At 39.4% G+C, this 17,291-nt stretch overlaps 1 protein-coding gene across 6 annotated transcripts in view; it reads left to right on the top strand.

Annotated features, from left to right (window-relative positions):
- The window catches only part of UTRN (utrophin), a 387,283-nt gene that overhangs the window by 90,145 nt on the left and 279,847 nt on the right, over nt 1-17,291 (top strand). For all 6 annotated transcript variants that reach the window (XM_074818672.1, XM_074818673.1, XM_074818671.1 and 3 more), the window contains 9 exons: nt 1,437-1,544; nt 2,138-2,317; nt 3,625-3,794; nt 6,085-6,208; nt 7,932-8,019; nt 10,068-10,303; nt 10,570-10,750; nt 13,446-13,591; nt 16,813-17,025. In XM_074818672.1, coding sequence (XP_074674773.1) covers nt 1,437-1,544; nt 2,138-2,317; nt 3,625-3,794; nt 6,085-6,208; nt 7,932-8,019; nt 10,068-10,303; nt 10,570-10,750; nt 13,446-13,591; nt 16,813-17,025 — 1,446 coding nt within the window. The remainder of the gene's footprint in view (nt 1-1,436; nt 1,545-2,137; nt 2,318-3,624; nt 3,795-6,084; nt 6,209-7,931; nt 8,020-10,067; nt 10,304-10,569; nt 10,751-13,445; nt 13,592-16,812; nt 17,026-17,291) is intronic.

Below are 17,291 nucleotides of genomic sequence, written 5' to 3' on the forward strand. Positions count from 1 at the left end.
TACAAACACTTTAACACAAAAGTAACTAAAGCACTTAGGTACTATCACTTTCCATTTCGTCCAGCCAGATGGAAAGATGAGCAACAGTGATGCATCAGCCTTTTTGTGGTTGCCTGGAAAATTTTTGGAAACCACATCGCCAAGTCAACACAATTCTTGCCACTCAGGAAGCAAATTCTTCAGTCAGTGCCAGATATTTCTTAGCACTGTTATAATTATATTTCAGTTTTCTAGGGAGAGTTATCTTTGACTGCTGATTTAGCAGAAGTTAATTCAATACATTGAAGGGTTTTTAAGCTCCTCTTATGCATAAAATATGTTGGCTGGGATGCCAGTGTGATTTTTTTTTTTTCCAGAGTATGTGGTGTTACAATTTTGTTTCTCGGAGCCTTATGGCATTTCTGCCACCATTGTATTTGCTGTCTGTACATTTTGCATGTTGGTTTGCATTGGCAATGTAAACTGCTTTAACCCTTTGGCCCAAAAGTTGCTGTAGTCAGTTCTGGGACAATGCCAAAAAATATACAACCAGACTGAGGAGCCTAGTGGCTGTTGTAAAGTGTGTTGTTCAAAGACCAAAAAGATCTGCCTTGCAGTATCTTTTTTTTAACCACAGAGTCGCAGCACTGTGCCAGTGGCTATGCAACTGAGCTTGATAGAGCACTGGGTCTATGGAGATGGCTGTGCAGCAGCAGCAATATGTTGCAACACAACATAAAATGTTTAAAATCCTTCCTGATACTTGATGACAGTTATTGCTGGAGTTTCCATAGGAGTGCTGTGTGACTGAAGAGAAGGGAGACCCAGGACAGGTTTCCTAGAAAAAAAGTGGAAAAAGTTCAAGATCCCTGAGTTAGTACTATCCAGAGCAGACCATGCAGCTTTCAAAAGATAATGAGATAAATAGTGCTTGCTGAAGTTATTCTGCAATTGGAAGTAGGTACAGTAAACAGGGAGGTGACTAACTAATATGTGAGTCTTTGACTGCCTGGACTAAAAGAGCCCTGAATTATCTATCAGTGGTGTACCTTCTGTGAGAAAATGTTTGTAATGGCTGGCTTTGAAATACAGAGGAAGAGGGGTGGAGAATGAAAGAAAGCATACATAACACTTTGATAAACTTAATTTAACATAATTTATAAGTCATATATCAGCTTTGTGGTGGATATCTGGTCACTATAAATAACCTGGGGGGAGTGTGCCCTGTGATATATTGAGAAATGGTTTTGTTGAAATTGTTTTGCTGCAAAGTATTACTTAGTTCTCTGATCTGGTATTTTTTCTCTTATGTACTACTTCTGTTCTTGCCAACTGAAACTCCCGCATATAAAGACTGCAGAACTGTGCTTTGAATGCAAAGATCTTAAAGAAGGAATTGTCAATAGCTGTTTGACAAACTTGGTATGTTCTTGTGCTATTTTTCTTATGATCTGCAGTGCTTATTGAAGGCTTGGTTAACTGAGAAAGAAGAGGCTTTGAGTAAGGTCCAGACAAGCAACTTTAAAGATCAAACAGACCTGAGTGTGAATGTTCGAAAACTAGCAGTGAGTATCGCTATCCTGCTCTATCCTGTCAAATCTCAGAATAAATGAATGGCAAATTACCAGTCTGACCTCAGGAGGAGCTGTGAATGCATGATACTTTGGAAGCCAGGCCAGTATTCTCTCCTTGCCAGATTTTTCCACTTGAATTTTAAAAATGTGTACAGCTTACTCCATGGCCATTCCAGGTTGGTGTGCCAAACGTTGGAACAGCTATGCTGGGTTTTTGACAGGGTTTGGAGTTTATTGCAGGCCATCAGTCAGCAATGCTTTCCGAAGTGTAGGTTTATGGTTTGTGGTTTTGTGGGGTTTTTTTTGTTTTGTTTTGTTTGGGGTTTTTTTTGTAATAAAAAGCTTGTACCTGAACTAATACTTTGTAACTGTTACTCAAGAGATACTGCTGATTGCTCTAGGCGCTGTTTCAGGGATGTGCTTTTTCTGTCTGTTAGCTCTTTGTTACACAAGAGAACTGTTTTGAAACTATGATGCATCTGGCTCAGTGCATCTCATCCTCCCTTCCTGCCCCCACATATAGAATTAAAAGCTAAGGGATTGCAGAATGCTTGATGACTTTCAATGTTTTATTTTAACTTCAGATTTTGAAAGAGGACATGGGTATGAAACGACAAACGCTAGACCAGCTGAATGAGCTAGGTCAGGATGTGGCCCAAATCCTTGGGAATGACAGAGCATCCAGTAAAATTGATCAGGATCAAGAAGAACTAACTCAGAGGTGGGACAGTTTGGTTCAGAAGCTAGAGGATTACTCTAACCAGGTACTTAACAAAACTTTATTATTTTTTAGTGTTTAGATGTCTTTATGTATGCAAACCTCATTGATACTGTCAGCAAAATTGCCCGAGTAAGTTCTTGGCATCAGTCTAGAGAGGTAGGTGAGTGCTCTTTCATGTGGGGCTGACTTTATCTGCTGACAAAACTGTCTGAGTGTTTTGGTCTTCAAAACCCCAAGTTGTTAACCTGACTAGTACTATTACTCCTTTCTCACACAGATTAAGCTTCATTTTTCTGATGAGTAAAGCAGGCTTGCCATGTATTATCAATCAATGCAAATGCCTTTAAACATTTTAAGAGTGCTGGGACTGGATTAAATCTGATACTAAAAGAAAACAAAGACAAAACCCAAAACCCAGAATAGATAAATAAATGGGAGTCATACAAGCATTTATGCTCTGTGAGTATGATTTCTCATCTGTTGAAAATAGAGTAGTTGTTTGTTTGATATGTAATGATGATAGCCAAGCTGGATTGTTAGATGTATATTTTAGTATTTTGAGGGCTTGGTAATGTTTTTATTTAGACAGAACTCCCATTGGCTTCTGTGAGAATTTTGTTTGACAGTTTTATGACTCATATGTGCCTTTTTGTGGTATTATTGTGAAGGCTGTGTCACTGATTCACTGTACACTAAATGGATCATGACTGAGTTGTGCAGTCAGAGTAGGGGTCTATTTCAGCCATGTGGCTTTAATTTGTTCTTGTGTTTGAGTCAAAACACTGGAGAGTGCCAAATCCTGTGGTCTTCCTTTCACTCCCTCTAAGTATCAAGCACATACTTAAAACTCACAGGTTGATTCCCATGGGACTTACTTTATAACCTGTTAAAGAGTGTGGGAGATTTCTATTGACTTGAGTGAGTTTTTAGGTCAAACGCACTGTGTATCAGCTCTTTCTGAGATCTAGGCGTGGTTTTATGGGGTATGAGTATAAAATACAAAACTGTGTGTTAATAAACCCAAAGGACCTGGTTCTTTCTGTGAACCAAGCAATTATGGAAGAAAATAGATATAATGCTTATTTTGTTGATTTTAGTTTGGTTGAACTGGTATGAAATTCTAGTTGAAATGAGAATTTTGATGCTTGGTTCCCATCTGTAAAATGAGAATTATAAAGTTTTTCTCTGGAGTGCATCTATAATAAAGGTACTTTGTGACAGCTAGGTGGGGTCATTTGTAGGGGTGACTGAATGCGCTTTTATGATTGATGAATAAAAGGAACTAAGCAAAAGCAATTCAGTTTGTGTTAAAAATGGCATTTAACCCTTTTGCTAAATTATTTTATACAGGTAACTCAAGCTGTAGGAAACATAGGGATGCCACAGGTTTCACACAAGACTGCTGCAGAAATAATGCCGTTGAAGGAACAGGTAGTGGTTAAACAGTCCAGACAGGAGTTGCCCCCACCGCCACCCCCAAAGAAAAGGCAAATCCCAGGGGACAGTGAAGCAAAGAAAAAGTAAGTATATGTCACTGCCATTTTCCCTTGCTCACTAGATACTATATAGACTCATGTCTCTTGGTCTTGGCTTTTGATTCTTCTTTTATGTGAGTGATGAATACTTAAGTTGCAGTTGCAAGGTTGGGTTTGGGGAACGGGAAGAGAATGTTATGTACAGCCTTCTTTTCAGAGCAGCAGAAAGCCTGCAGCTTCCATTAATTTCAAAGGGAAGGGGGGGTGTTTTGTTTTTCAAAAAAGCAGGTCTTCAGTCCTTCGTACCTCAGCTCTTTTGCTGAAAAATAGAATTATATTTACTTTCTTTTGGAAAAACATCTCATCTCCAGTTAAAAAGTCTTGTGAAAGTGCCAAGTATTTTGATTTATTTATTATTTATTTCTAATCTCCATAAACTATATGGGAGAAATGGGAGAAACTGCACAAAGAAAAGGCTTAGAAACCTGTTCCATCTCCCTGGTATTTAGTAATAAGAACAATATTAGTGATGTCTCCTTTCCTGAGTGTATCTGGAGTGTTTGACTGATTTGCATGTATAGAGTCATAGAATTGTTTGGGTTGGAAGGGACCTTAAAGATCACCTAGTTCCAACCCCCCTGCCATGGGCAGGGACACCTTCCACTAGATCAGGTTGCTCAAGCCCTGTCCAGCCTGGCCTTGAACACTTCCAGGCAGGGGGCAGCCACCACTTCTCTGGGCAACCTGTTCCAGTGTCTCACCACTCACAGTAAGGAATTTCTTCCTTAGATCTAATCTAAATCTACCCTCTTTCAGTTTAAAACTGTTACCCCTTGTCCTATCACTACACTCCCTGATAAAGAGTCCCTCCTCATCTTTCCTGTAGCCCACTTTAAGTACTGGAAGGTCGCTATAAGTTTTCCCTGGAGCCTTCTCTTCTCTAGGCTAAACAGTATTTAATAACATGTGTTGCATTGCCTTTATTAAATAGCATAACTAAAGGAATTGTTTCAAGATAAATTAAGAAAGTAAATGCTGTATACTCATCATTTTGCCTTTTGTGCTTGCCTGAGAAAATAAGCATTTCTTTAAGGTGTCACTAGTTTAAACCTTTGGCAGGCCATTCAGGGAGAGGATAGAGGGCTGCATCAAGAGCAGGGAGTTGCTGTGCTTGGTGATGTGTGTTTGCACAGTGAAGAAGAGTTGTTCTCTTTTTCTGTAGGAGGAATGGAGGTTTGAAGGGTGTGAAACCTGCCCAAACCTTCTTGAGGACCCTGGTCGGACCCTCCAAGCCCTGGTGTGGGGGTGGTGTGCACATATGGGTGTCCCAGAACAGTAAAGCAGTCAGCACCCATCTGTCCCTTCTCTACTACAGTGTCCGTAGAAATGGTTTTAGGCTTTGAAAGCAAAAGTGATCTTCATCTGTTATCTTTTTTCCTAGAGTTCAAACTGCATTAAGGACCGGGTCAGTTAAAATAGGTTAAACTCTCTGATGCTTTTACCTGATCCCAGTTACTTATGTTGAAACCAACAAATGACCAGTAACTAGAATTTTGTAGATATTCCCATGAAAACTTTGAATGACTAACAGTAACTTAGGCATTTGTTGGTAGGCTGTTATTCCATGTCAGTATTTACACTGTGTTAAGTAATATAATTGTAATATGGCCTGACTTGTGGTCAGTTTGTACAGTATTGGTTAATTTGGGAGTTGGTTTGTTTTTGTTTATTTTTGTTTTTTGGTGGTGGTGGGTTGTAGCTTAGAGGTTTTAGGCATAAGAAAGTTATGTCAGTATAGACATGTCCACTGTAGCCGAAAACATTAAGCTTATAAGGTAATCTTTAGTCAGCTAAGCATTCAAAAGTGTTTGTTTATTGTCACTGCCCTGAGTGCTTAAGCTGCTAGCTTTTTCTTGAGCCTAAATAGTGTTGCAGACTTTTACAAAATCTAGAACTGTAATTCTTCTTTGTCTTGTTCCTGAGGTTTAGTTTATTACTTTCAAAATAATTGGCATTCAGAGATATCTTGTGACATATTAAAAGAAACTAATAGTTTGCATGAAGATATGTATAAAAAAATTAAGAAATAAATTGCACCATGCAAAGGTGCTCCCAAAGGCTAATACCATGGACATAATTTTTACTACGGCAGATTTTTGAATTTTGTCTCTGTCCTACCGCCTGTGAGTAGTAATATGAGAAACATGAATCTTGTGTGCAGCCTTGCTGTTTTGGGATTTGAGTAATGTACTGAACTTTAAGACTTATGAATTTTAAGACAGAGTGACTGAGTAGGGAAAAATGACAAAAAAAAATTGTCTGACTTTTAAACCAGGTTTGATGCTGAAAGTGCTGAGCTCTTGAACTGGATTTCAGAATCAAAATCTACCATTCAGGCCACAGACATCAAAGAGTACAAGAAGATGAGAGAGACTTCAAACATGAAAGAGAAGTTGAAGGTAAAAGGGGAAGATAGTGTTCTAGTGAATAGTGTATTTTGTCTCCAAGTTGGCTGTCAGCTGGAGGTGTGGGCTGATCCACATGCTTCATGGGGATTAAGTCCTTCAGTTAAATAGCTTCAGAACTGGACATATATGGAAATCTCTGACCAACTGGACACACACTTTTGCTGTTGTGTTGCACAATCCACAGGAAACTTTAAAAATTAATATTACTGATGTCTCCTTTGGAGTTCTGATAAATGTCTGCCTTCACGATTAGTATCTTTTTCTACTCAGCAGCACATTTTTGGCTTCATGTTTCACAGGTGGACTTGATTGCCACCACTTTTATAATTTTGGAAGAGATGGGCCAGTGGGCTGCTCAGAGACCCCTAGAATTATGCTGTGACACTCTGCACACACTGTACTACCCAGGGTCCAAAGTGGTCCGTTGTTATTATGTTTGAACATGTTGCTTGCTCTATTAATTTTGGAGAAAACCTGATAGTTAACAACTCATGTACAGTATTACTGACCTGCAAGACAGAATACTTAATTTTACAGGATCCTGTAGGAGCTGTGAAATAGTCATTTTATCTTTTATTCCTTCTGTTTCAGGAATGTATTCTTGCCTTTTTTGGTCCTTGAGCATGCTATGTTAGCTTACGGGAGCTTTAGCAAGACCTGAACCTGCTTTTCAAATCAAAGACAATACTTAAAAATATCTGAGACTCCTTCTCAGTGCTGCAGTGCAAAATGGTGCCAGTAGGAATGTTTGGAATGGCAGTACTGTTGGGAATAAAACCCGAAACAACCCTCCCAATAGTTTATTTATAGATCTTTATGAATATTTTTAGCCCTTTATAAAATAGGCTCCAAGATGAACACCAGGTTCCCATGAACAGCACTGTTTTTAAATCATTGGGCTCTAAGTGGGTAGGACAGTGTTTGTGCTTCCCAACTGTGCAAATAAATGCATGCTGCTTCTGAATTTACTGTAGTAAGTCTAAACCAGAGTATTGACCTTGGACATGAGTTTCAAAAAGATTTTAATTTAGAGATACTTTGTTGTAATCACAGAGGATATTGAAGTTGTGGCCTTGTGGCCAAGGAACTAATTTTTCGCTTATGGATGTATTCTACCTATTGGCTCATACAGGAACATTCACCAATAGTTATGACTTGAGGGAGGAACTTGTTCCTCTAAAACTCTTGGTAGTCACATAGGATTTCCCCCACAATTTCCTTATGAAGGAGAGTGAAGCACTAGAGCTTATGAGTGGATTACTAGTGGGCTATAGTTCTTGCTTTGTTTGGACTTCTAGGGAACAGGTTGTTCCCTTCTACTGGAAATCTCAGTGGAGACTGCAGAGGTGAAGGGACTGTTTAAAAAAGGTTTTTCCTCCACTGATTTATATTAAATACAATTTTTGATCACAAATGGCTTGTTTTTAGCTGGTGTCCCAATTATGACTTCACACAGCAGGATTGTCAATCCTTTAAACAATATTTTATTCCTGTTGTACTAATCTCTTGCTTGCCTGATACTTGCGAGATTTAACTCCTTTTGCGTTTGTTTTCCAAACAAGCAGAACTAACATACACCTTAGAAGGTGCTGTATCCAAGAAAACTAGAATGTGTTTTGGGTTGTAGTGGGAAAATACATGTTATTGGGGGGGTGGGGTGTCATCAAGTAAAATTACCCTCTCTGAAACTAGTCTTCTGGGGTTCACTTTGTAGGAGATTGAAAAAGAAAGAGTTGAAAAAAGCCAAAAGTTAGATGAACTGAAACAAAGTGGACATCTTCTTTTGGATCAAATGGGAAAGGGTAAGCAACTTGAAGGTTTTTCTGTTTTGTGATTTAATCAGATGAGTTGCTGGGAAATAATACTTGAAATACTGTATCTCCAGTTAAGCATTGAAATATATTCCTTCCCTCTCCCTCTGTTTTCTTTCCTTCAGAGACACTGGTCATTGTTACCTCTGCTGGTTACTGATATGTGTTTTGTTTTTATTTAAAGCTTATAGAAAAGCAAAATTAATACTCTTTGTTTAATGTGTGTGTTCATTTGCAACCTTTTAAGGGTTTTTTTATTGAAATAGAAATAATTTCTTAAAATGACAGTGACATGCTTTTGGGGGAAGGAGTTGATTTAATTTTAAATTGTGTGGAGATTTTAAGTATAAAATTTTAAAATATAACTGCCTGAAAGAAGTGGAAATTTTGAAACCAAATTTAAGCTTGATAAATGTGTGTGTATCTCTTTTTATTCTTAGTTTTCTCTATTTTTGTAAAAACTGTCAGTATATTTTGATACAGTCACAATTTATGTCTCAAAGGCAAGAGAGAAGCCTACATGCTTGAGAAAATGATTGATTGTCAATTAAAACATGTATCCCTGGAAACATATAATTAACATCCGTGAAAGTTGAATCTTGCCAAAATCTTGTTTCTTAATATGACAAAGCTCCATCAGTGAAGTGTGACTTGCTCCATAAAAGAGCTGTTCCTATCATCCAGAGACAGTCTTTTAGATCTGCTATGCACTTGACTGCTGGTGAAGTTTCTGACCAGTAGCATTCAGACAGGTGAAAGGGTGATATCACTGTCCTGCATAGATGGGATGTCCATCACCCTTTTTGGAAAATGATGATTTCCATTTGGATTTCCCAACTGTTACATTCTTTCCAGACATCCCCTTTGCCTGGATGCCCCAATCTGCTAAGCATCTCCAATCCTCCCCCCCTTGTCTACCACAGCTGAAGCTTTTTACAGTGGGTGCCACTGACCTGCAGCTGATGGCTAGAAGCCACTAATTTGACCTGGAGTTTGGGTTGTAAAAATTTGTAGCTGTTCCTTGTCTTCAAACCTGAACAGAAATCCTCTTTCCCTCTCTCTTCTATAAACCCCTCCAGCTGTGATAGGGCATGGCTGTGAAATCCGTATCTGTTCATCATAAGAAGGAACTCATAGTTCAAAAACTGGTTTGTATCAGCAAAAAATAAGATACAGAAATTGCTTCCTAATTGTTTGCTGTCTTAAAAGTTGGGATCTGTAGAAAATAATCTACAGCTCCTGGCTTTGTTAGGGTCTGCTGTTATGTTTTGTCAGCTCAGAATGACAGTCTTTCTCTCCAAAACCTGCCCAGCCACACCTGTGTGGAATAATGCACAGCACTGGCATGCGTGTATGTACATCCATTGCTATACTGGGGCGTGTGCAGGCCGTGCTGTAATGGCAGTGACCAATTGTTGCCTGCACACTCCTCTTATGGGGCTGGTTGCAGTTGCTGTGCTTGTGTATTGTAGATGTGCTAAGCGTATGGCCAGTGTGAGAAGCACAGGAAGGATCTGTGGAGCAGAGCCTTCAAGTGCCCTTGTAGAAGCCGTCTGGCTGCCCTGACCAGAGCACTGGGCTCCACTTATGCTAAAGTGGTGCAGCAAAAAAAATGAATTTATTGCCGCATTCCAACCTGCTGCTTCCCTTTTTTTTGTGGAGTCTAGAATCATTAAAAAAATAAATTCACTGGGAGCTTACCTAAAGAAAGCTCATTTTACTTAAATCTACATACCAACATTCAGACATGAATCATGATAGTGAAGAGAGTCATGATGGTCATCAACTCATTGTTATAAATTCAAAAGTTATTAAAGGGAAAGAATGGAAGTGGAATATCTCTTCATTTTACTATTAATGTGGAAATAAAAACTGAAACACTGTTAGTAATAAGTACAGTTTTATGGATAGTGGACTTGGAATCAAAGCATTTTGCATGCTAATGCAAAAGTGCACCTGTATCCAAAGAGAGGAAGGGTTAAATGTCTGTTAATCAAAATGTGTTGCAGTTAATATAACAATTTATATAATCTTTTTAGAAGGACTTTCTACAGTGGATATAAAAACTGTGATGGAGAAAATATTGTCAGGGTGGAAAGATGTGGTTCAACATCTGGAAGAAATGGGCAGGAAGATAAAGTACCAGGAAGATATAAATGCTTATTTTAAGGAAATGAGTGAGCTTGAGAAGACTGTGATTGAGAAGGATGACTGGCTTAAAAATGACACTTCTTCAACATCCCAGCCCTCAGCAGTCCTGAAAGACTTATGTCAGGTAAGTCTGGCAAAACTTAATTTTGGCTGGAAGCTGTTAGTAGCACCGAATACCCCAGAGGAGCTTAGCCTGTTCTGTAAGGTAACTCAAAATTTCTGAGACATCCAGGGCATCTGATTTGATGGAAGATTTTGATACCTGTGTCACAGGAGTACTTTAATGTTGTTGCCCTAGTAATGTGGAAGATCTGTGCTGCAGTAGCTTACTAAAATCTTTGTGTTAACCAAATCTCACATTTGCCTTTTTTTGTTTTTAATCTTTCACAGCGGGAGTTAACTCATCTTTTAAGTCTGAGTCCACGGTTGGAACATCTGAAAGCTACCTGCAAGGCACTGACCTCTCAGCCAGTGCCTCCAGACTTCATTCAGGAGAGCTTGGATGGTTTTCTTGATCACTTCGAGTTGTCTCGTCAGAAACTAGAGGAACGTCACCAGCAGCTGAAGAAAGGTAAAAATATATATATTTTGTTTTAAGATAAGTCCTCCTGATACTTGTGTTCTGATTTTTTTTTTTTGTTGTTGTTATTTTGAGCTGATTGAAAACTCACTGAATTCTGGTAGAGTTTTACTACTGATTCTGGGAGGCTTTGGGTCAGGCTGACAAAATTTATGGCATCAACTGAAAGAACATTTGTACAACCCCCTCTGTGCACACTGCAAAATATGTTGTTCCATAGTGTTAAAAGTGATTATGCAAGGATGCAACATTCCTGAAACTACATTTAAGGAATTAGCAAAACATTTAAGGTGAATAATATACTTTGTAAAACTGTGTGTCTCTGACACTGAGAGATATAAATAATACTAGAAATGAAGAATGGAAGATTAGGAGAAACTTGTAAAATTGAAGAGCACGTGTGAAATTTAATCTTTTTCATAGCTGCTTTGAGCACATTAGTCATACATAATTCCTTTTGGAAATTTCATCTTTGAAGTGGTTTGGAATCTGGCTGGCTTTTTCAGGCACTTTCTACTTGGGTTTTTGTTGCATTAAAAATTTCATTATGAGCATTCAAACCAGTCATGCTGTCTTCTAAAGGATTTTAAATGTAGTGCACAAAATATGTAGCTCTGTTAATATTTTACAGCTGAATAGCAAGAGCACAGACCTATAAGGAGTGGTTTTTTTCCTTAGTTTTCATTTTGTTTCTGAGGAATTCAAGGAAGGGTTTTGCTAATGGTCCCAAACGGAAGAGCATTAACACTATTCTGTGTGTAATAAAAACAGGCTCAATTACTAAATTGTTAGGCCATCTATATAATGTGTTGCACCAGGCTTGCATTCTTTGATTATATCCATGCAGAAATGAGTAACATATCTGTCTGCCACGCTCAAATTGCAGGGTATGCTTTCATTCTTACTGTGAGGAATGATCATTTTATGACTGTTCTGAGTTCGTGTACTTTTGAATAATTTTATTGGTATTGTGCATTTTGGTAATTACTACATGATGTGTCAAAAATACTCCTTGTTTTTTTTTCATGCCACACATCAGTTGAGGCACAATTAGTATACTTGAACCAGTTATTACTTGGTAAAAATACCTTACATACTGTAGTATGTTAAATTTGTATTTGTGTATTTTTTTTGAAAGATACTTTCTCTGCAGACTATGTATTGCTAAAGAACAGAGGGAAGTGTCAGTTCAGGGTTTAAGTTGTTTATTTACAGCATAGTTGGAATTGCTGTAAAGTAAAGGAACTTGCAGAGTCATATAACTGAGAAACAACTGGTGGTGGCACTTGACCATTTGTGAACTGGGCAGGCTTTGACTGACAGAAGTCCTTTCATGGCTCTTCTTTGAGCCTCTGAAAATTCTGTCATGGGGTGCTACTCAGTTCCATCTCTATGGGCATGTTTTATGGGAATTGTGACTTAATTTTTTTGTCAGTGGGAGGCTGTTTTAACTATTTTCTGCTTCTTCAGAATTTGCTGTAGTTCAGTGACAGTGCACCTATTTGCTTTTTACTGAATTACCCCCTGCCTCCGCCCCCCGCTTAAAATTGATCCTGGCTTTTTGAGAAGAGGAAGCTAGATAACTCTAACTCTGATTCTCTAGAAATGTTGACTCATTCCTTAGTTAGAAATGGTATGACAGTTCTGACAGTAAGCTGTTGAAAAGCTACCTGGTGAGTCAGAACACAGTTTAGATTAATTTTCACTTGTGGCAGTAACGAAATTGCTTAGGAATCCAAGGCCCAAGAATGTGCATACCACAGTATGGGTTTTACAGCTGAAATCCTGTTCACTGCAGTTTTCTAAATCTGGTATTTTCATTCTGAAATGCCAGAGTGAAGTGCTGCCTCCTGCCCACAGAGGGCTGGCTCGAGCAAAATCTGAGATGCAGTCAAATATGCAAGCAGATATTCCATCCAAACTTTAATTCTGTCTTCAGTCTTCCTAGATAGTGTATCTGTTCTGCAACTGGCTGAAAGCTGCTGTTTTTATATATTTGTGTGTGTGCATATATATGTAAAAAATGAAAAAAAAAAAACCCTCAAATCCTACCACTACACTAATACGTATTTTATGTATGTGTGGTTTTGTATATATAAAAAAAGTTCAAAAATACTAGCTTATACAGTTAGTTTATGTAGTGTGCATAATTAACTTTATATGTAATATATGGCTATTACATATGCTATACTTTATATTCTCTATATAGTACATATCTGTGTGTGTGTTTACATATAAATAGTAGATATGCCTAAAACTTTTTCAAATGAATAATACTAAATTTAGGCATACAAAAGCCCAAGTACTATTCATTTCACCACACTACCCACCCCAAGAGATTTAGGTGCTTAGATGTATAAGAAAATTCTAAAAATGGGATTGAGTTTTTAAATCTTTTTTTTGGGGGGGTGTGTGTTTGTCATTGTATATTTATTATTATAGTCAATATAATACATATTTTTATATTAGACATATTTAATATTTTTTAAGGAAAAAAACATTGCCATCAGGAGAAGACTTTTTTAACTCTTGGAAGGTCTCCACAGGATTCAATGTACAACTATATCTCACATGATTCTAAATGATTCTGATAAACTTTATTATGTTCACATCTCTTATAACTTGCGTCTTGTGTCTATTTCCTTTCTTGCATTTTGTTCCATTACTCTTTTTTTAACGATACCAGAGACAGAAAGCCAACCAAGCCAGGACTACATGGACTCCCTGCAGCAGCTGAAGGACACACTGAGCAAGCTGGAGTGCAAGCAGCAGTCCATAGTCGCTGGGCTGAGCGAACCCAGTAAGGTTGAGAAGGCCCTGCAGCAGGCAAAGGTAACTCTTACCTTCACAATGAAGCGAGGAAGTTGCTTATTCAGCTACTGTCATCCTCCTTTCTCCTGCCTTGTTTTCAGTGGGTAACTAAAACATTACTCAAGAGGGAAGTAGCTCAAGGAGTGCTGTGTGGAAGCAGCCTCTGGGGGTTGGTTGCTGAAAGCTGGGTCACCACAGGCTGCTCAGGGTGAGGTGGTGGTGCGGGCAAGGGTTGGGTGTCTCTGAGCCTGCAGACTTCACGGCTTCTTTCACTGCTTTGTGGCGAGGTAGGAGGTGAGGTCGAGAGAGCTGGGACTGCTCAGCCAGGGAAAGAGGAGGCTCTGAGGGATCCTCTTTGAAGTGCTGCAGCACCTCAGACCACCTTGGTGGCCTCCCCAGACACTTTACAGTATGGCCATGTCTCTCGTGCTGAGGAGCCCCAAAACAGATATCAGGGCCCTGAGATCATCCCCCTCCTAGGAGCTTGGTTGGATCAGGTTGTGACTTGATCCAAGGTCTGCTCCTTTGCTGCTGAGCATGGCTGTGAGGAAAGCCAGGAGCCAGGCTCTGCCCTTCAGTCTCTTGGGAGCTGCCTTTCAGCTCTGCCTGACTGAGTGGCACTGCAGCTGCCTGGCAGCCGTGCCTGGCCTGCTCAGGCTTGCTGTCCTGGGGAGGTCATGTCCCTCCCCCACAGCAGTGTGGGCTCCCTGCCCTCCCACTGAGGCAGCCGTGTGCAGGCTTGTAACCCTCTCCTTCAAGCACTGGGTATAGCCTACCAAGACATGGGGTGCCTGCCTGCTTAAATTGTCTCTGAGGTTCAGCTGGTTAACAAATCCATCCTGTTTCATCCTCCTTGGCTGTTGTGAGAGAGTAACTGTACTTCTCTGGCTTCCACATTGCTTTTCAAGGGGAAACAGTGCTTGCAAGCCATAAAGGTAATTGTCGTGGTTTAACCTCCGGTGAGATGGGAGAGAGAATTGGAAGAGTAAAAGTGAGAACTCATGGGTTGAGATAGTTTAATAAGTAAAGCAAAAGCCGTGCATGCAAGCAAAGCAAAACAAGGAATTCATTCACCACTTCCCATTGGCAGGCAGGTGTTCAGCCATCTGCAGGAAAGCAGGGCTCCATAACACATAACGGTTACTTGGGAAGACAAAAGTCATCACTCTGAACATTGTGCCCCCTTCCCCCACTTTATTTGCTGAGCATGGCATCATATGTTATGGAATATCCCTTTGGTTGTTGGGGTCAGCTGTCCCAGCTGTGTCCCCTCCCAACTTCTTGTGCACCCCCAGCTTACTCGCAGGTGGGGTGGGGTGAGAAGCAGAAAAGGCCTTGACTCTGTGTGAGCACTGCTCAGCGGTAACGAAAACATCCCTGAATTATCAACACCGTTTTCAACACAAATCTAAAACATAACCCAATGCTAGCTACTATGAAGAAAATTAACTCTACCTCAGCCAAAACCAGCACAGTAATTGATGCACGAATTCTGTCCAGTAGAAACGGTATTTTGCTTCCTATTATGAGCCTATAAATTATGGGAAAATCTATGGATGACAATTGTTTTGTAAATATCAGTTACTGGGGTAGGGCTGGAGTGGGGCGGGGAGAAATCATGCATTGCCAGTACCTTTTCTTTTTCTTTAAAAAAAATAGACAAATAATTTCCTGTCCCCTCCACTGTCCCCCACTGCTTTTGTGGAATCGTGCTTAATTCATAAACATGTATTTTTATCCTGTGTGGTGGCATAAGAGGGCTGCAGGTGGCTTTGGAGGAGGTCTTCAACGCTGGTTGCTAGGTGGAGAGAGGCTGTGTCTTTATATCCTTATCTATTCAGCAGAGAGTGATCAAATAGGTATTTTTAAAAGCTCAGTAAACAGGGGTGTTAGTGCTTTGTTTTTCTGAACCAGCAGATTAAAAAAAATGAGTTATTTGGTTTTCTCTTTTAATGTTGCTTCTGTATTGTTTAAATTTGGCAGATATTTTCATGTCCATAATTGTAATGGCATTTAGTCTTTGGAGGCTTGTCTTTCCCTTTTTCTGACAGAATCCCCCCTCCCCCTTTTCTTCAGAGACTAATTAACCTGAAAGGACATACTATGCTGGTGTGAGAGCTTTACAAACTGTAGATGATGAGCTGCTTGTGGACCTGGGATTGTCCAGCTCCTCCTGCACTGTAGCAGGCACTGATAAGTGCTTCAGGCATAGACCCAAGCCAGGCATTGACTCGGTTTGTGGCCCTCTGCACAGAAAGCTCGGTTGCAGAGACATACATCCCTTTTCCCAGTCTCATTGCTACCACACTGCCTACCTTTTTAGAGGAAACAGTATGCTTTGTCCTGTTTCTTTCCCATAAATAAGGAGTAAAATTGAGAACATAAACATATCAAAGATTCTTCCTCAGTAAAATATATGCATGCACATCCCACATGTACACATTAAATGTATATACTAGCAAATTTAAATTAATGAAATTAGTAATGGTTTCATGTGTTAATTCCAAATTTTTCTCTCAAACAAATTAAGCAAAATAACCAAAATGACCAGTTTAATGAAGTGGCAACATTTTTTCATGTCTTGGCTTATACCTTCAGCTGTTATTTTTCCTTAATATTAGGAAATTAGCTATTCTAGCTGAAGTGACTCTTCATATCAACAATGCCATAGTGAATATATTCAGATTGTATTCTCCCTATATTCCAGCTGGAAGAGTAGCTTTCAAAACTCAAGTATCCAGAGCTTTCATTGCAGCTAGATGTTATAATAATTTTACTTTACAGAAGTTGGAAGGACACACTCAACCTGTTTGTGTGGCTTTATTGTTTGTTTTCTTTTTTTTTTAAAAAAAATCATCTGTGGGGGGAATGAAAAAACTGAGATCCTGCTATCTCTACTTTCTTTTGTGACTGTAGTGTAGTGCAGCTGTTGCGATGCTACTTTGAGTGCCAGTACTGCACAGCACAGGAGAGGTGTAGGTGCCTGGTTGTGTTTAGCTATGTGGCCAAGCTTTACAGTCCATTCTGTAATCACTGCTACTGCATCCGTAGAGCAGCCGAAGGTTTTGCTGCATAAAAGGTGGTTTGGACACTTCTACTGCAATAACTGGAATATCACTCTTCACTGAATCTGTCCTCTGCACAACAAAACCTTTGATGTACTTGTAAGGAAGTGTGTGCCTGTTGTGTGTCTAATACTGGAAGCAGACCTTTTTTAAATGTTTTTTTTGTTGTTATTGTAGACTGTTTGTGAAATGCTGGAAGCCCAGAAGCCCAGGGTAGATAAACTTGCTGAAGAAACAAAGGCTTTGGAGAAACGTGCTTCTTCAGATATGGAAAAGGTCTACATACAAGAGTTCAAGCATGTGCAGGGACGCTGGGACAAGTTAAAGCTCAAGATTTCCAAAGATGTTAAACTACTAGAAGAAATTACATCCAAGTTGAGAATATTTGAGGTAAAATGAAAAGATTTTTTTGTTACATAACTCAGTTGGTTTAGAGCCCTTTCTCTGTGCAGATGATACTGACTGAGAAGTGGAATGTTGTCGGGCCACTAATCTGGCAGAGGCTGAAAGCATGTGTAGTGTATTTGTAGCAGGGGACTTTTGACATGCCCAGGATATTATTTTATCTTGTAATAGAATTACTTTTCACTTAAAAGTAGCATTCCTCTTCTTTCAGTACCAGAAGGAAAGGCTACGCTGAAGTCAAGGGTATGTCA

This window comes from Strix aluco, chromosome 3 (genome assembly GCF_031877795.1).
Source record: "Strix aluco isolate bStrAlu1 chromosome 3, bStrAlu1.hap1, whole genome shotgun sequence".
In the NCBI taxonomy this organism is placed as follows: Eukaryota; Metazoa; Chordata; class Aves; order Strigiformes; family Strigidae; genus Strix; species Strix aluco.